General features: G+C 47.4%; 1 protein-coding gene across 2 annotated transcripts in view; it reads left to right on the top strand.

The window, feature by feature from the left end:
- Positions 1-18,696, top strand: part of LOC141162649 (uncharacterized) — a 133,408-nt gene extending 114,712 nt beyond the window's left edge. The window contains exon 2 of one of the 2 annotated variants that reach the window (XM_073648979.1): positions 17,601-18,696. In XM_073648979.1, coding sequence (XP_073505080.1) covers positions 17,601-18,151 — 551 coding nt within the window. In that variant the 3' untranslated portion in view covers positions 18,152-18,696. The remainder of the gene's footprint in view (positions 1-17,600) is intronic. The other variant, XM_073648978.1, reaches the window with a different exon arrangement.
- Positions 18,697-20,000: the final 1,304 nt, after the last annotated feature.

The following is a 20,000-nucleotide window of genomic DNA, read 5'->3' as shown; positions in this document are numbered from 1 at the left end:
CCCGGCTTCAAACCTCGACTGTGTGTCTCTCCATACTATGGTGGGGATCACGCTCTATGTCAGGGATTCATAAACCAGGGCACACTACACTTCGAGTTCTTGACCCATCATTTCATTTTTGATAGGGCCAAGGTGGCCTTTATCATGTCCCAACTCACCGGCAAAGCTCGGTCGTGGCTCAATCCCCTATGGAAGCAAGGGGATCCCCTGGTGTCAAACCTCCAATTCTTCTTAGAGGCCTTCCATAAGTTCTTTGATGAGCCTGGTGGCGCTTCTTCTGCTGCTTCATCTCTGCTCCTGTTATGCCAGGGTAATTTCACAGTGGGCCAGTATGCAGTTCATTTTCGTACTCTGTCATCCGAACTCGCTTTGAATGTTGAGGCTTTGATGGCTACCTTCTGGTAAGGCTTCTCTGGGTGAATCAAGGACGAGCTAGCCAGCCGGGAAATTCCCACCTCATTGGGATGACCTGGTGTCCCTGGAAACCCGGATAAACATCAGGTTCCAGGAGTGATCCAAATACAAATAGGTGACCCACGAAAGAAGATCTGTGCGCCTAGCCCTATCCTTCCAAAGGCCAATCACCCAGCAAGCCCCTGCTGAGGTTTCTTCCCTTGAGTCTATGCAGATTGACCTGGTGAGATTGGCTAAACATCATCAGGAGGCTCGTCACGTGGAGGGAACATGTTTCTATTGTGGCAGTCCCGAACATCTAATCTGATCCTGCCCCGAGAAGCTGGGAAACTCCAATGCCTAGGGTCTGTTGAAGAAGCTGCCTTGGGCAAGAATTACTTCTCTCTATCGCTGACTCTAACAGTATCGGCCTCTTGCGGCAACAGTCATTTTGCTGAATCGGTCTACCTGGACTTCGGTTCCGCAGGTAATATCATCCAATAGGCCATAATTGAGCAGTACAAGACTCCGACCCAATGTCTGCAGGATCTGTTGGTGGTTTCATCGGTGGATGGTAAGCCCCTTACTGACACCATCCATTTCATTACTGAGCCCATGGAACTTTGGGTAGGGATGCTAAATTCCGAGAAGATTCCCCTCCATGTGCTGCCTGTCCTGTCTCTCCACCTGCTACTGGATTTGATTTGCCTGCGGAGACACAAGCCTATCTTGGACTGTAGATCGGGAGAAATACTTTGTTGGGGTCAGAACTACCATGAAACCTGTTTGGTCCCCATTGATCTCGTCATCCATCGGTTTCTCCTTCAAACCTCCCAGGCTTGCCGTCACAGTATTGGGCATACGCCATCGTCTTTGACAAGGAGGCTGAGACCCTAACATCTCATAGGACATATGACTGTCCTATTGATCTCGTTTCAGGCGCATCACCTCAACGAGGTTGAATCTATTCCCTGTCACAGGCCGAGTCCCGAGCCATGTCGGACTATATCAAGCGAATCTGGCTAGGGGATTTATTCAGAAATCTTCCCCTCTGGCTGGAGCAGGATTCTTCTTTGTAGAGAAGGACGGTTCACTTTGACCTTGTATCGACTATAGGGGACTAAATCAAATTAGGATAAAAAATAAATATCCTTTGCCCCTCATCTCCGAGCTGTTCAATCGCCTTAAGGGGTCCGAAATCTTCACGAAACTTGACCTTCAGGTGGCATACAATCTGATCCGTGTTCGCCAGGGAGATGAATGTAAAACTGCCTTTAATACTCATGATGGCCACTACGAGTATCGGGTTATGTCTTTTGGACTCTGTAAAGCACCGGCAGTCTTTCAAGAACTGGTGAATGACATCTTCCGGGACCTTCTCTACACGTGTGTCATAGTGTATTTGGATGAAATCTTTGTGTTCTTTCCCGATCTGCCATCTCACTATAGAGATGTTTGCCAGGTTCTGCAGGGGCATAGGAACAACCATCTGTATGCTAAATTTGAAAAGTGCATCTTAGAGAAGAGTTATCTTCTGTTTCTAGGATACATAGTCTCTGAGACCAGTCTAAAAATGGATCCCGAAAAAGTGTCTGCCATCCTAAGGTGGTCCCTTTCAGACGGTCTTAAAGCCATCCAACGATTTCTCAGATTCAGAAATTATTACCGCCAGTTCATCCCTCACTTCTCGTCTAGGACCGTGCCTATCTCTACCCTGGCCCACAAGGGGGCCAACCCCAAAATATGGACGCCTGAAGCTGAAAGCGTTTTTATATCTCTAACGCAAGTCTACTCCTCTGCTCCTGGGCTGTATCACCTGGGCAACAATAAGCAGTTCTTTCTGGAGGTGGATGATCCTTCATCAGGGGCTGGAGCCGTTCTTACCCAGAAGTCCTCATCTGGTCTTAAGGTAACTTGCGGTTTCTTTTCTAAAATCTTTTCTGCTCCAGAACGGAATTACTCCATTGGCGATCGGGAACTGCTTGCAATTAAAATGGCACTGGAGGAGTGGCGATTCTTGTTGGAAAGGGCTATACATCCAGTGGTTATCTACACAGATAACAAGAATATTGTTTATCTACAATCTGATTAACCCTCGCCAGGCTTAGTGGTCATTGTTCTTCGCACGCTTTAACTTTTCTTTCCATTTCCAGCCAGCAGAGAAGAACATCAAGGCAGATGCACTATCCAGATCCTTCCTGTCTTCCGATCAAGAGGAGGAACCTCATCATATTAGTGAGCCATCCAAAATGATTACGGTTGCTCCATTGGATATGTCTCTCGTCTTCCCTCCCGTAAGACTTATGTGGCTGAGTCAGATAGAAAGCAGGTTTTTCTCTGGGGGGCACTAGTTTAAACTGGCAGGGCATGCCGGACAGAAAAAGACACTTCTCATTTCTCAACACTATTGGTGGCCGACCCTGCACAAAGATGTCACGGAATTCGTCTCGGCTTGCCTTTCGTGTGCCCAAAACAAGACTCCCAAACAGCTTCCAGTTGGTCTGCTACTTCCCTTGCCCGAGCCATCAGCTCCCTGGCAGCATATTGCTATGTATTTTATTATGGATCTGCCTGTCGGCCGGGTGTACAGTCATCTGGGTGGTTGTGGATCGTTTCTCCAAGATGACTTCCTTCACCCCAGTCTTCCATCTGTCCACTGCTCACAGGAAAGTTTATCCAGCATATATTTCGCCTCCATGGTCTACCACTCCACATAGTCTCTGATAGAGGCGTCCAATTTACTTTGTGCTTCTGGAGGGCCACCTGCAAGCTACCGAATGTTTCCTTGGATTTCTCTTTGGCTTATCATCTGCATTCCAATGGTCAAGTGGAGCAGGTCAATCAGATCCTGACTAATTACCTTTGGCACTTCGTAAATGCTCACCACAGTGACTGGGCTGAACTCCTGCATTGGGCTGAATTCTCTTATAATAACCAAGTGAGCGAATCTTCAGCCAAATCCCCATTTTTTGTGGTCTACTGTCAACATCCTTATATTTCGTTCCATGTGTCGACCGATTCCAACATTCCTGCAGCTGGTTCCCTCATTAAGGGTTTTTCTGACATCTGGAGGGACACCAAATCTTCCTTATTAAAGTCCTCCGAGTGGATGAAAAGACAAGCAGACAAAAGATGCCTGGATTTGCCTTTGTTCCATCCTGGGGGGAAGGTCTGGCTGTCATCCAAGTAAGTCCGTCTCAAGGTCCTGTTGTATAAACTGGGTCCACTCTTCATTGGTCACTTCGAGGTGTTGAAACAAATTAATCCGGTAGCTCACAAACTCAAATTCCCGGCCTCTTTATGAATCCCTAATTCCTTTTATGTGTCTCTTCTCAAACCTGTCGTCCTCGGTTCTTTCTTCAAAGATCCTGGTACCACTCCTGCTCCAGTCACCACTAAAGATGTTTTCGAGGTAGAGAACATTCTGGCCACCAAGAGGGTAAGAGAAAAAAAACTTTTTTTCTTGCGGATTGGAAGGTGTTCGGTCCTGAGGAGAGGTCCTGGGAGCCAGGGAGAACATCCATTCCCCTCTCCTCTTTTCTTCCTCCTAAAAACAAGTCACATTTGTTGGTCATTTCAACAGCTCCAACACACTCCACTCTGCTCAGCATTTCCCAGCAGACTGAGACAAATGAACCTATTTCCTGGTTCTAGACAAATTAAGTAGGTGCATGGAACAATGCTGAACAGAAAGGAGAAGTGACCCAAAAAGCAGTCGAAGCAACAATAATGTATATAAAATGTAATAACATTTATTAAATCCATTAAAAAACAGAGTTAGTTATACACGACGAAGCCCACGCGAAACGCGCGTAGGGGCTCCTGTTTTCTTGACCTATTTTGGCACTGCAGCACTTTATGGGTGAATTTACTTGTTGCACACTCTATTTTGTCTTTCTGGACAGGAGGCCTTTCTGGCCAATAATAGAATTACATTTGTACTAATTTATCGTATAGGGACTTTATAATTGATTGTAGATACTTTCTTTATATGGAATTTGTTCCCTTTGCCTATTAGCCTTTTCAGGTGTCCAGATACCCCATGTGCAATATTACATGATATAGTAGTGCCAAATTCATCACACATTTGTGTCTTTTTATCCTTCACCCTTCATAATTACGTGTATAACTAACTCTGTTTTTTAATGGATTTAATAAATGTTATTACATTTTATATACATTATTGTTGCTTCGACTGCTTTTTGGGTCACTACTCCTTTCTGTTCAGCATTGTTCCATACATTTAGTCTGGGAGGACCCTCTTCGTGATACTGTGGTCCTTACTTATTTGAATGGTTCCATCTTATCTTGTAAATTAGGCAGGTGCCTCTAAGCAAATCCTGCAGAGCTGCTGATTTAACTCTGTCCTTCCTAGCTTTCCTACAATGTCTATGACGCGCCCCTGGGCCTGTGTCGCGCTGCGTTGCGCAGGCGGGAGCTTACACGGAGCCGGATCTGTTGAGGGTTGTAGTCTCGTGGCGGTGACCCGGTCCGTGCCCAGGGAGTCAGACTAAGTGGCGCTGTATCAGCGGTAGATGTAGGACGACTACGCCACCCGTTGAATGCAGCTATGGAGCTGCCGCTGCAGTGCAGACCGCTGAGGCCGGTGGTAGGATAGTGCAGCGTAGATGGTATAACCCCCAACGGGAGGGGTATGGCCTCAGGGCAGCCGACGTGGAAGATGGGGGTAGCAGGAACCACTCAGAGACGGTGCGGTGTAATTCAGGGTCTTTACTGGTAACAATGATAGACCCTCCCGGAGTACTTGCTAGCGAACGGGGCCTGGTCAGTCCTTGAGCAGATGGGATCTCCCCTGGCCAGGCGGAGTTGTAGGCCTCCCAAACTGACTGTACTCTTCTGGCTACCTTGCTAGAAGCGGATATAAGTAGCCCACGTCCCTGAGTGTACCGTGTGGTGCTCACCCGTATGGCCGGTGACTCGGGGCCTTCTATGGCTTCCGCTCCACGATGGCGGTGCTGGTCCCACGCGTGTGACCGTGCCTTCGGGTTTCTGGGCCTGAGGACCTGAAATCCCCTGCCGGTCGGCTTCTGCTGCTGGGTAAGAGTTAGTCCCCACAGCCTCGGACGCCGGGTCCGGTAAGAAAGCTTCTCAGTCAGGGCGAGCTCTGCAGCTGCCAGCCCCTGACTCGTAGTAGTATTGCTCCCACTGAGCTTCTGCTGTTTCTTCCTATGCTGCTTCTCTTCTCTACTACTAACCCTGCCTCAGCCCCGGGTTTATACAGGGGAAGTTCTTCCCCTCCAAGGACTGGGCAGGAGGTGTGGCATGCATAGGATTCCTGACCAAGGGACCTCCCACCTGCTCTCAGACATAACATTACATTACTGTGGGAAACCAGACCCCTGGGGTGCCACATTCCCCCCTAGTGAAATTTAGTACTCCGGGACTAAACATATTTTAGAAAAACATAACAAGATATAACAACAATAACAGTACAATAAGAAGAAACACATAAAGGTGGTCACGGCATGTCCGTAACCGGGTGCAGTCTTTGAAGAAAAGCAAGGTGTCCATTTCACCAAAACAGGGAGACGTAACCAGGTAGGGGTTTGTCCTGCCCCGAGTCCTTAACAGTCTTTAGTCCATCCTGGGTTACGCTCCAACTATGTACAAGGGATTCCCGGTAAATCCACCAAGGACTCCTACAAATAACTAGAAACACAAAATTATACACAAGCAACAATACACAGGTAAACATAAATAAAACAATTTATACACTTCAAATCCTCCAACGTGCGGGTAACTGGCCTCTAGTGGCCCTAGTGGACCTACGGAGCTGACTGTCTAGCCCTGAACTACAGGGTGTAGGAGCTGTCAAGGGTAAACTGGGCAGCTGTCTACCGGCTCTTTGGCTCACTAGGGATATGGCAGGCTCACTGCAAGCAGAGGGTTGATCCTCCTGGTCTGCTGGTGTGGGGTCTTCTGCCTCCTGGACCGGCTGTTCTTCCAGCTCTACCTGTTGCTCCGTAGGTGCTTGGGATGCTGGTTGGAGGAAGGTGAGTACGGGTACCACAACTGCACCATTGACTTGAGTCCAAGACCGAGGGAAGTCCCCGAGCACAGTACTAACCATATCTTCCCTTTCCTCTACGGGTCGATGGTCTTCTTGTTCCTCTTCAGGGTTCCTCAGTTGTTCGGGACACTTTTTCAGGTGGTCCTGGGATACAATGGCTGTGGTTTCCCCTCCGTCTTTACTGATGGTACAAACCTTCGGGTTCTCGTGGCTTGAGGGCAGTACGGTGTACGGGTCCTTCTCCCACTGGTCGTCCAACTTGTGGAGCCGTCTCTTCCTCTTCAAGACCTGCTCTCCGGGTACCAGGGGAACAGCGGGAGCATACTGGTTGTAAGTTTTCTCTTGTCTTTCCCTAGCCTGACAGAGACTTCGCTCCACGCTCTCCTGTACTCTCCGGTACTGCTGCTGCCTCTCTGTGTCCCAGTCTGCTTCTGGTGAAGTGTCCTCGGGTGTCAGGACTCCCATTTCCAGGTCAACAGGTAACTTACCAGGTCTTGCCCTCATTAGGTAAGCCGGGGTACAGTTGGTGGAACCTACCGGGATGTGGTTGTATAGGTCCACCAGATCGGGCAGCTTCTCAGGCCACAGACTGCGTTCTTCCAGGGGCAACGTTTTCAGAAGATCCATTACCACCTGGTTCATTTTCTCACAAAGTCCATTAGTTTGCGGATGATAGGGTGTCGTCCTTATCTTCCGGCAGCCATACAGAGTGCAGAATTCTTGGAAGACCTCCGCTTCAAAGGCAGGTCCCTGGTCTGTCAACACTTGGTCCGGGTACCCGTGTGGACGGCAGAAATGCTGCTGGAAGGCTCTCGCTGCTGTTCGAGCTGTTAAGTCCTTGACGGGGACGACAACCAAGAACCGGGAGTAGTGATCCACGATGGTTAGTGCGTAGACGTAGCCACTTCTGCTTGGGGTCAGTTTTACATGATCCAAGGCTACCAGTTCCAACGGCTGCCGGGTGACGATGGACTGCAGGGGAGTCTTCTGGCTGGCACGGTCCTTCCTTCTTAGGTTGCACGGGCCACAGTCTCTGCACCACTTCTCAATGGTTCCCCTCATGCCTACCCAGTGGAATCGCTCGCGCAGCAGGAACTCCAGCTTCTTCCACCCAAAGTGTCCAGCTCCGTCGTGGTATGCCTCCATCACCATGGCTGCGTCTCTTCGTGGCACCACTACTTGCCAGAGTAGTTCATGCGTCCGGGAGTTAACCATTCTGCGGCACAACTTCCCCTTGTAAAGGAACAGTCGACTCCTCTCTGCCCATAGTTGTTTGGCTTCCTCCGGAGCGTCTGGTTCAAGGCAAGCCTCCGGGCGAGTCAGCATCTCCTTCACCAGTCGGACGGCAGGGTCGCTGTCTTGCGTTTCCGCCCAGTTGTAGTGAGGTAAGGGGTTCAACGTAGCAGCCTGCTTACTCCTTACCCGGTGGGAATACTGGATAGTCCCATGACGGTGGAACGCAGGGAGTTCAACTTCTTCCAGTCCCTCCGGATCTTCTCCTTCGTCCGGCAGGTTGGGCATCCTGGACAGGGCGTCCACGTTGGTATTGGAGCGTCCGGCCCGGTATTTGATTGTGAACTCGTAGTTGGACAGACGGGCCATCCACCTCTGCTCCAGGGCACCGAGTCTTGCCGTGTCCAGGTGTGTCAACGGGTTGTTATCCGTGTACACGGTGAACCGGGAAGAAGTGAGGTAATGCTTAAAGCGCTCGGTGACTGCCCATACTACGGCCAGGAACTCTAGCTTAAATGAGCTGTAATTCTCGGGGTTCCTTTCGGTGGGTCGCAGCTTTCGGCTGGCGTAGGCGATTACTCGTTCCTTCCCCTGCTGGATCTGGGACAGTACGGCTCCTAGCCCGATGTTACTGGCGTCGGTGTAGAGGATAAAGGGCTGGCTATAATCCGGGTACGCCAGGATTTCGTCCCCCGTGAGGGCCATCTTCAGCTGGCGGAAGGACTCTTCTTCCAGCTCCTCCCATTTGAAGGGCGGCTTCTGGTTCTTGGCCTTCCGGGACTGGCCTATCAGGAGGTCCTGCATAGGTGCTGCCTTTTTGGTGAAACCGGGAATAAACCTTCGGTAGTAGCCTACCAACCCGAGGAACTGCCGCACTTCTTTTACGCTGGAGGGGCTTGGCCATTCCTTAATTGCGGTGATCTTATCAGGGTCGGGAGCCACTCCGTCAGCGCTCACCACGTGTCCCAGGTACTGCACCTTTGGTTTCAGGAGGTGACACTTGGAGGGTTTCACCTTTAGGCCGTAACTCGCCAGAGCTTCGAACACTTCCGCCAGGTGTTTCAGGTGGTCCTCATACGTCTTGGAATATACGATGACATCGTCCAGGTACAACAGGACCGTCTCGAAGTTTCTGTGGCCCAGACAACACTCCATTAGTCGTTGGAAGGTTCCTGGTGCGTTGCAGAGTCCGAACGGCATGCAGGTGAACTCGCTAAGTCCCATCGGGGTGGTGAATGCGGTCTTCTCCCGGTCCGCCTCTGCTACAGGAACCTGCCAGTACCTGCTAGTGAGATCCAAGGTAGAGAAGAAGTTAGCAGATCTTAAAGCAGCCAATGACTCCTCTATCCTTGGTAAGGGGTACGCATCCTTGTGTGTGATACGGTTGATTTTCCGGTAATCTACACACATCCTCATGGTGTTGTCTTTTTTTCTGACTAAGACTAGTGGAGCTGCCCAGGGGCTACAGCTATCCCTGATCACCCCAGCCTCCTTCATGTCTCTAAGCATCCCCTTGGCGTGTTGGTAGTGTGCAGGGGGTACGGGTCGATACCTCTCTTTTATGGGAGGATGGTCTCCCGTGGGGATGTGGTGTTCTACCCCCTTGACTCGCCCGAAGTCTAACGGGTGTTTACTAAACACTCTCTCGTACTCTTGAACCACCCGATAGACTCCCTGTTTCTGATGTGAGGGAGTGGAGTCAGTACCCAAATGTAGTTGCTGACACCAGTCCTCCATTGTTTTCTTAGAGCCGTTACCTTCCTCCGGGTGAGATGGAGGCAAGGGTTCCACGGATTGTATAGCATTTTGGTTAATGGTATATAATTTGGCTAGCGTGGCATACCGGGGCAGGTACACTTCCCTCTTCCCGATATTGATTATGCGAACGGGCACCCTCCCATGGCGTACATTAACCACCCCCCGTGCTGTCAAGATGGTGGGCCTACTGTCTGAGTAAACTGGTTCTACCATTGCCTGGTAATCTCTACCTCTCAGACCAATAGCTGCCCGGCACCAAATCATCATTTCACTTTTTGGGGGCATGGCAATAGGAAAAGGGTCACACATTCTTACGCTACCAATCTCACCGCCGGAGAGTTCCACCTGTTGCCGTCGCATCAGTGCCCGGATCTCTTTCTGGAGCACCCGCTGCTCGCCGGAGCTGGCGTTCTTGGCAACCTGCTGTAAAAGGAAAATCACCTCTGCAAGACAATTTTCAATTACATTAGTTCCTAGCATTATCTTTGGGTGACTCTCGTGTTTGTCAATGTCTACAATAATCAGTCCCTGTGCTGCTAGTTCGACTCTACCAATTTTAATGGTCGCCTCTTTAAATCCGATCTGTGGCACGGGCTGACCATTGCTGGCGATGATACTCAAGTCGTCGTCAGGGTAGCGGGTTATATCCGAGTCATTCCAGTACTGCTTGAAGAGCACGTACGGGATGGTGGTGACCTGTGACCTGGTGTCCAGTAGGGCACTCATAGGGATGCCATCCAGTACCACAGGCAAGACTGGACGTCCTCCGACATATTTGTCGCGCCAGTTCGATGGGCCTGGTGATCTTTTTCCTGGGGGTTGGCCCTCTACCCCCAGGTTGTGGCAGTTTAAAGGACAGTACCTTGCCATATGTCCGGGTTGATTGCAGCGGCGGCAGATGGGTCGTCCGTCCTCGTTGTACCGGTCACTGGGTCTTCCTCTGGCAGGTGGGGTCCTCCTTGGTCGACGCCACGGGATGTTCTCCGGTCCGGATGCCAGCTGGATCTTCCCTGGAGTGGAAGCCTGTAAAGACTGCACAGTTCGGGTTAACGCAGCAACGCTTTTAGCTAGCTCTTGGACCTGATGGTGCAGGTCTGGAGCCGGGTCATTGTTCAAAGCCTGCGCATCAGCCCCTACAGGCCCTGCCGACAAGGGCGCCGCCTCCTGGTGGTAAGTGATAGCTGGGCGCCTGTGGGTCACAACGCCATCCGGTGCCGGTTCTCGGAGCACCCGGATGGCTCTGTCCTTGAACTGTGCAAATCCCAGATGAGGGTCCTGTAGGGCCATTGCCCGCAACTGGGTTCGGTGGGCATTGCAATATAAACCCTCTATAAATTGTTCAGTCAACAGCCTGTCCTCGTCTCCCACGCCGTCAGGGTCGGTCTGCTTAACGGCTCTCAGGGCCTCTTGTAGGTTCAGGGCATAGTCCCTTATACTCTCATGGGCCCGCTGTTTGCACCCGTAGAATCTAAGCTTGATCTCGGCTGAGGTGCGGGTATCAAAGGTGTCCCTCAGCCGGGTTAGTATCCCTGCGACAGTCCACCCCCCAGGTGGCCAGGACTTTACCTCCCTTCGGGCTGCTCCGGTTAACTGGGCCACCAGGATGCTCACTTTTTGCTCCTCTGTGAGGGGGTACACCTGGAAGAGGCTATCCAGCCTTTCTCTAAAGTCCTGCAGGGTATGTGACTCCCCTGAGTACTGGGGTAGCCAGGCTGCCCCCGGGATATAGGGCATGGTGAAAGGCATGACCGCGACAGCGGTGGCGCTGGCGGGGGTTGAAGCGGTGAAGCTCTCCTCCGTATCCGACATCCTTCTCCCCCCTAGTGGACCGTGGCCTACCTTGCGATGATCCTCTTCCGTAGGCCGTGGCTCCGCAGTGGATCGTCAGGGTTGAGGACCTTCCGTCGCGCTCCGGTGACGTCGGCGTCTGCTGGGCTCCTTCCAGGACCTTACGCAACGTCCGGACGTGAGGCGGGGCTTCAGTTCTCGCGGGCTTTTCGGAGTCCACGCCCCTCTTCTTCCCGCGCGGCGTCCTCAAGATGGCGTCCAACGGCGGGAAAACTCCACGGATGGCGGGAAGAAGGCTGAAGATGCGCCGGATGGCGGGAATCTTCACAGATGGCGGGAAGAAGGCTGAAAATGGCGCCGGATGGCGGGAATCTTCACCGATGGTGGGAAAACTTCACGGATGGTAAGTTTTAAAAGTCTCTTTTTCAGGCACGCAGTACCCGGTGGTTGCGGGCACGAAATCCTGCCGACTACGCCAAAGTTGACGCGCCCCTGGGCCTGTGTCGCGCTGCGTTGCGCAGGCGGGAGCTTACCCGGAGCCGGATCTGTTGAGGGTTGTAGTCTCGTGGCGGTGACCCGGTCCGTGCCCAGGGAGTCAGACTAAGTGGCGCTGTATCAGCGGTAGATGTAGGACGACTACGCCACCCGTTGAATGCAGCTATGGACCTGCCGCTGCAGGGCAGACCGCTGAGGCCGGTGGTAGGATAGTGCAGCGTAGATGGTATAACCCCCAACGGGAGGGGTATGGCCTCAGGGCAACCGACGTGGAAGATGGGGGTAGCAGGAACCACTCAGAGACGGTGCGGTGTAATTCAGGGTCTTTACTGGTAACAACGATAGACCCTCCCGGAGTACTTGCTAGCGAACGGGGCCTGGTCAGTCCTTGAGCAGATGGGATCTCCCCTGGCCAGGCGGAGTTGTAGGCCTCCCAAACTGACTGTACTCTTCTGGCTACCTTGCTAGAAGCGGATATAAGTAGCCCACGTCCCTGAGTGTACCGTGTGGTGCTCACCCGTATGGCCGGTGACTCGGGGCCTTCTATGGCTTCCGCTCCACGATGGCGGTGCTGGTCCCACGCGTGTGACCGTGCCTTCGGGTTTCTGGGCCTGAGGACCTGAAATCCCCTGCCGGTCGGCTTCTGCTGCTGGGTAAGAGTTAGTCCCCACAGCCTCGGACGCCGGGTCCGGTAAGAAAGCTTCTCAGTCAGGGCGAGCTCTGCAGCTGCCAGCCCCTGACTCGTAGTAGTATTGCTCCCACTGAGCTTCTGCTGTTTCTTCCTATGCTGCTTCTCTTCTCTACTACTAACCCTGCCTCAGCCCCGGGTTTATACAGGGGAAGTTCTTCCCCTCCCAGGACTGGGCAGGAGGTGTGGCATGCATAGGATTCCTGACCAAGGGACCTCCCACCTGCTCTCAGACATAACATTACATTACTGTGGGAAACCAGACCCCTGGGGTGCCACATCTACATTTTTTCTCTTTTTTTCCTATTTTTTTTTAAACAAAATACAACCCTCTTAATTAAAAATAATAATAATATAATAAGAAATGCTAGGTAGGTATCCATGCAAAAAGCCAGCACCTGCACCAAGACTGTATTGTTGTGGTGTTCAGATGTAAAATCTAACTAGTGTGTAGGTGTGCAAAAATAAATTGTTTGCGGCACGCACGTTTTGTGAGGTAGACAGTCACAGTTAAATGTCTGGATTTTGAGGCATTTTCTGTTGTATTTTTAAAGAAATTATTCCCCCTTTCACATAAAGGATTACACGACAAAATGCAATTTTTATCAAAAATGATTTTTTTCAAAAATATTTATATTTTTTGGGGGGCGGGGGATTTGGTATATTGACAGGGAAATAAGAAATTCCATAATTAGTGACAGTGGTCAAATATGACCAGGTGACCCCTATGCGCGTCCTTCCACCGGCGTTCGGCAGAAAGGGAAAGTTCCACTTGCTTAAAATTTTCAAAACTAAATTATTTGAATTCTATAAGTGAAGTTTTCATTCACAAAATTAAACATTTCACGAATATCTTAGGCGGCAGCACCAATTACAATATAGTTGATATAATAGCCATGATGAACTAGATGGCTTATCTGCTGCTGCAAGAACTAGTGCCCATCAGCAAACCGAGTTGCTCAACCTTAACAGCCAGGCTCAGTCATACCTAGACTGTGACCTTTTCTCAAGCAGATACCATGAGCCACAATCCCATGGATTTCTGGGTCAACAATTTGGTCCAGTGGCAAGAACTGACCCAGTTTGCTATGCCGTACTGTCATGTCCAGCCTCCAGTGCAATGTCAGAGATGGGGGGGGTCATCATAGCTGGTGGATATTTCACACCAAACTGGACCACGCAATCCACTATAAATGTGAAAACCTACACTGTGTTCCAAATTATTATGCAAATAATATTTTCTCAGATTTTCCCAAATTACCTATATGGATTACAGTCATTGTAATTTTCCAGTCAAATAACTATTAGAGTACAATTGAAAGTTTTTTGTATAAACTGCCTATGATAACAGGATATTTTTTAAAAAATAAAAAACTCAAACTGCACTCGAAATGCATGTTCCAAATTATTATGCACAGCAGAGTTTTCAACCTTTTCATTTTAATAAAGAACAAAAAAATGGTCATTTTTGAAATTATAAGCATTAGCTGGTTATTACACACTGAAATCAAACAGTTTTCACCTCAAAACTTTATTCTAGGTGATGTTACATTTGCACATAGGACCGCTTGTTGGAAAGGAGCTTCTGAACTCTCTCGTCCATTGAATTTGTCAGGTTTTGGATGGTTTCTGCTTCAATTGTTTTGCATGAGGACAGAATACCCTCCCAGAGCTGTTGCTTAGATGTGAACTGCCTCCCGCCATCATAGACACTCCTTTTGATGATGCTCCTGAGGTTCTCAATGGGGATGAGGTCAGGGGAGCATGGGGGCCACACCATAAGTTTGTCCCCTTTTATGCCCATATCAGCCAGAGATGCAGATGTGTTATGTGCAGCATGAGACGGGGCATTATCATGCATGAAAATGATCTTGCTGCGGAATACACGGTTCTTCTTCTTGAACCATGGAAGGAAGTGCTGTTTGAGAAACTCCACATACATTATGGAGTTCATCTTTACCCCTTCAGGGATCCTAAAAGGGCCGACAATCCCTCTCCCCATGATTCCAGCCCAAAACATTACTCCACCTCCTCTTTGTTAGCGCCGTAGCCGTGTTTGCATGGGGTGTCCATCAACCAGCCATCCTCCACTCCACCCATCTGGACCATCGAGATCATTTCATGCATGATCATGCCCCGTCTCATGCTGCACATAACACATCTGCATCTCTGGCTGCTATGGGCATAAAAGGGGACAAACTTATGGTGTGGCCCCCATGCTCCCCTGACCTCAACCCCATTGAGAACCTCTGGAGCATCATCAAAAGGAGTGTCTATGATGGCGGGAGGCAGTTCACATCTAAGCAACAGCTCTGGGAGGGTATTCTGTCCTCATGCAAAACAATTGAAGCAGAAACCATCCAAAACCTGACAAATTCAATGGACGAGAGAGTTCAGAAGCTCCTTTCGAACAAGGGGTCCTATGTGAAAATGTAACATCACCTAGAATAAAGTTTTGAGTTGAAAACTGTTTGATTTCAGTGTGTAATAACCAGCTAATGCTTATAATTTCACAAATGACCATTTTTTATTCTTTATTAAAATGAAAAGGTTGAAAACTCTGCTGTGCATAATAATTTGGAACATGCATTTTGAGTGCAGTTTGAGTTTTTTATCTTTTTTTAAATATCCTGTTATCATAGGCAGTTTGTACAAAAACCTTTCAATTGTACTCTAATAGTTATTTGACTGGAAAATTACAATGACTGCAATTCATATAGGGAATTTGGGAAAATCTGAGAAAATATTATTTGCATAATAATTTGGAACACAGTGTAATGTTTGTTAAAATGAATCAGACTTTCATGCACCATCAGCCACACTGTCACCACCACCGATCAGCTGTTGCCGGTGACAGAATCCTATCAGGATCAGCTGCCATCTCCTATCTCGGTAATGTAACAATCTGTCTTCACCGAATACAGATTTTACCTGACAATTGAGAATTTTGAAAATGAAAGATCAATCCAGGAGGAGAAAGGTGCAGATTTCTCTGATGAGATTTATTACAAAGTTGCTTCTTTTCATGTGTACTATTGATTCATGAAATAGAAATGTAAATGATGGTTACGCTTTAAGGCAAAGGAGCTGTCAGTCAAGCAGGAAAGGCGGCACTGGGCGGGAGAGAGAGCTGGAGTGACAGAGGCTTAAGATCTACCATAGCACTTCAGCCTCATTTCTATATCAATTCAATCCCTGATTTCTCAGTAATGGAGGAGCAGACCGGCCATGTAAAGGGATTGCTGGTCTTGTCTTTGTAAGAGCTACATGTACATATAGATAGACCGTGGGGTTAAATCCTACTGGCAGATTCCCTGTAAAGCTTGTCCAGATGGACAAGTTGATATAGAAATTATAGCACCTAAGGCCCAATTTATTATTGCATTTGTGCCTGTTATTTTGTCAAGTTTTTATGTTTTGCACCTTTTTTCTTTTTTACCCCTAAATTAAACTTTTCATTTTTTTCCACCTTTATTTAAATCTATTTTACATGTAATCGCCTGTATTTTTTTTTTCTTTTGTGGTTCGCAACTTTGGGTGGGATTTATCATTTCCATATATTCTTGCCTGACTCATCACTCTGTGATTTTTTTTTTAATAGTCTCAAATCTGTCGTAAATGTTCTCCAGTTCTACCCTCGAGTGATTCTACACAAGTCAGAAATTTTTCCGCAAATTTTTTCACTACGTTTTGTGACTTTTTGGCGCTAAGAAGTCCTAAAAATGGCTAAAGGTAGAAGAAAAACAAAAGACTTTATGCTTTTTTATTTCATGAACCAAGTGCAGCATTGTTGATGAATATGGCATAAAAAGTCAGTGAATAACACAAGACAAAAACAAAATGACTTATGATTAGTCTGGCCTTAGTCCTGATCCGCACAATGTTCGGCAAAAGCTCAGACAATTCGAAGGACGCTGCAACATGGATATGCATGAGCACAAGGCATGAGCATAATTGTAGCACTTCCATTTTCCAAACATTCATGAATTTGTGTTAAGAAATATTGATATCTGACCTGTATGGATCACTTCTCTGCAGTCATAACAGGGGGTGTCGGGATTAGTTTCATAATAAGAAAGAAGGATTACAATAAACCTCTATTATGAAGCTGGAGTCTAAAATCTCACGATATAATCGTTGCCAATCGGTGGCTGAAATATTCCGGCTCCTTCTCTTGCAGAGCGCGCTCCGTTTATTATCCCATAGACAATAATAGGTGATGGGGACATTTCACGCACAGTAACCACTGAATGCCAATTATACTGCCCAAAAAAGTCAATAGGAAACATGGTCAATAGGAAACATGGTCAATAGGAAACATGGTCAATAGGAAACATGGTTAACAGGAAACATGGTCAATAGGAAACATGGTCCACAGGAAACATGGACAATAGGAAACATGGTCAACAGGAAACATGGTCAATAGGAAACATGGACAATAGGAAACATGGTCAATAGGAAACATGGTCAACAGGAAACATGGTCAATAGGAAACATGGTCAATAGGAAACATGGACAATAGGAAACATGGTCAATAGGAAACATGGTCAATAGGAAACATGGACAATAGGAAACATGGTCAATAGGAAACATGGTCAATAGGAAACATGGTCAAAAGGAAACATGGACAATAGGAAACATGGTCAACAGGAAACATGGTCAACAGGAAACATGGACAATAGGAAACATGGTCAATAGGAAACATGGTCAATAGGAAACATGGTCAATAGGAAACATGGTCAATAGGAAACATGGTCAATAGGAAACATGGTCAATAGGAAACATGGTCAATAGGAAACATGGTCAATAGGAAACATGGACAATAGGAAACATGGTCAATAGGAAACATGGACAATAGGAAACATGGACAATAGGAAACATGGTCAATAGGAAACATGGTCAATAGGAAACATGGTCAATAGGAAACATGGTCAATAGGAAACATGGACAATTGGAAACATGGTCAATAGGAAACATGGACAATAGGAAACACGGTCAATAGGAACCATGGTCAATAGGAACCATGGTCAATAGGAAACATGGTCAATAGGAAACATGGACAATGCTCACTCGGGGCCCAGATCTCTAAACCTGCTCCACGTGTTATATTGGAATTAAATGAGTTTACATCTTCAGTGTGTCACAATTGGCAATGCGGTAGAAAGTTTGGGGCTGATCTGGATCTCTTCTTATCTTCTGTATTTTGTCTTCCAGGAGTTGTCCCAATAGTGGTTCTCACTTACAAGACAGCGGGATCTCTAACTGAAATGGAAGGAATATTCAGGGACATCGGAGTCGACAGAATCTTTTCATTTGAGAATTACACCACTGAAGATCACATGAAAACCAGAGGAAAACATGAAGAAGTCCTGAAATTCTTGTGTGAAGTCATTAAAGACGTTCAGTTTCGGGTGGAACAACCTCGAGATCCATCGGAGGAGATGAAGATGAGGAGGAAATTTGTGCTTAACTACATTCATGAGTGTGGAATGAAGGAGCAGCAGAGAAAAGTGGAAAAAAAAAAGGCCGTAGACCATGCTCTGCTGGAGAAGAGACATCAGCAAAAGGAAGAGGAGATGAAGAAACGGAGGGAGGCAGAACAGAGGCAGCATGATGAAGAATTCAAGAGGCTACAAGAAGAGCTCCAATGGGAGAGGGAACGTGACCGAGAGAGACAAGAGGAGGAACTCAGGGCCCAGACAGGAAGGCAGAAAAAGAAGAAAACTAAAACCAGTATCTTTGGATTTTTTAGCCAAAAAAAATAAATAATATTCATGATCCAGGCTTGAGATATCAGGACCAGAAGGTGGACACCCGTTTGTGCTCTTGGATTCAGAACTGACATTTCTCGGCATTCGCACAGTGTCAGAAATGATTCACATCTGGAGAATTGTATTCTTTCTACCAATCTATAATATGACTATAAACCATTGCACCCAGGATAGGAGGCGGCAGGACGCGTCCGGAGCTGCGTCTGTAGACACAATCATCACTGACTATTACTTTATGATTAATGGAGTCCTAATGACAAGTCCCTGCTCATGTAGTAATGGAAAGCAGGAAAACGTACCATAAATCTACGATCAGCACGCAAACGATTCACGGTGATAAACTCTATATGGGCAAATCCTTATATTCCTGTAGATGTGAATGAACAGAAATACATAAAATAAAAGGATCACAATAAATGTGTATAAATTTGTGACTCTTCAGATTTTGTGGTATACTATGCCTGATGAAGAGACCTGAGTAGTCTCGAAAGCTTGCAATTTGTTACCATCTTTTCAGTTAGCCATTAAAAGGTATCAACCACTGAGGACTCTCAAATCTAAATATTTTTCTATCTACTGGCTAACACGGTACAAGAATATATGTTTTCCCTATATCAATATTTAATAAAAATTTGTTCAAAAAAGTGGTTGTTGTCGCCTCCGTGTTACCACAAAATAAACGACTGTTAACGCCAAACTAAGAAAAAAGAAGAGTTGCAAAAAGAAATGTAAAACGCTGAAGATGTCAACGTCAGAAACTGAAAATTGTAACCGTATCAAGCGAAAGCAACAACTTATCATATAATTTCCCACGAGTGACGCCGCGGGTATTTTGATCGTATTTTCATAAAATCGTTCTCTACTCAAGAATTTATATTTTGTTGCAAGAAATCGTCAAAACGTTTTGAATCTTTGAATCTTTCTGCTGAGTCCGGACTGTACGGTGACGTTCCTCAGCCCAAACCTGTTTGGTTCCTTAATTACGATGGTAAATACTTTATGGCAGAACAGGCAGAAGCATTGTATAGTGTAAGCGATACCTCTACTGGCCAACCAGACAAATGTATAGAAGCTTTAAGAGCTTGGAGAGTATGTTACTCAACCTTCAGATTATCTGCAGTAAGGATGACTTTACCAATCTGGTGGAAGCCAGGAATGTCTTAGACTTCGCTGCTCAGATTAACCCAATACCAAATGTCGCAGCAAACATGTAGATCCACATGATCCCAGGGAGGCATGGTCACCACAAACTCCGTTATTTCAATGAAAAGATTCTATAAATTATAAGTAATTTTGTCCGAGAGATGAGATTCAATTTCACGATCATAAGAACAGAACAACTATATTGATCATAGGAGACAATATGTAATTACCTCCTAATTAAAACTGGGGAGAAGTAACAAGATTATAAAAAAAAAGTCTTAGTCCTGGAATCTCTCCACCCAACCATCCATAATTATCGAGGTGTTTTCCTGAGATCTTCTTCAATTATTTTGGTCTTTGTAAACCTGACTCACCCACTGAGATACACGCTCTTACGCTAACATCCTTGCTTTATCTCCACCATTCCTGCTGTCCCACTACAATCCCTGCTCTCCCATTATGATCTCTGCTCTCTTCACATCCCTATATCCAACTACCATCCTTGCCCTCCAGGTAATATCCCAACCTTGGATCTCACATCCCTGCTCTCCCTCCAGTATCCCGGCTCTACCACAACCATATCTGCTGTCCCTCCACCACCTTGCCCTCAAATTACCATCTCTGCTCTCTAGCTATTATCCCATCTCTGGTGCTAGCACTCTTGCTTTCCTTACACTTGTTCTGCTCTCCCACCATTATC

The sequence above is a fragment of the Phyllobates terribilis genome, unplaced genomic scaffold, assembly GCF_046119375.1.
Source record: "Phyllobates terribilis strain yellow unplaced genomic scaffold, ASM4611937v1 Scaffold_9__5_contigs__length_417890890, whole genome shotgun sequence".
Lineage (NCBI taxonomy): Eukaryota > Metazoa > Chordata > Amphibia > Anura > Dendrobatidae > Phyllobates > Phyllobates terribilis.
This window is presented reverse-complemented; position numbering and strand designations above follow the sequence as displayed.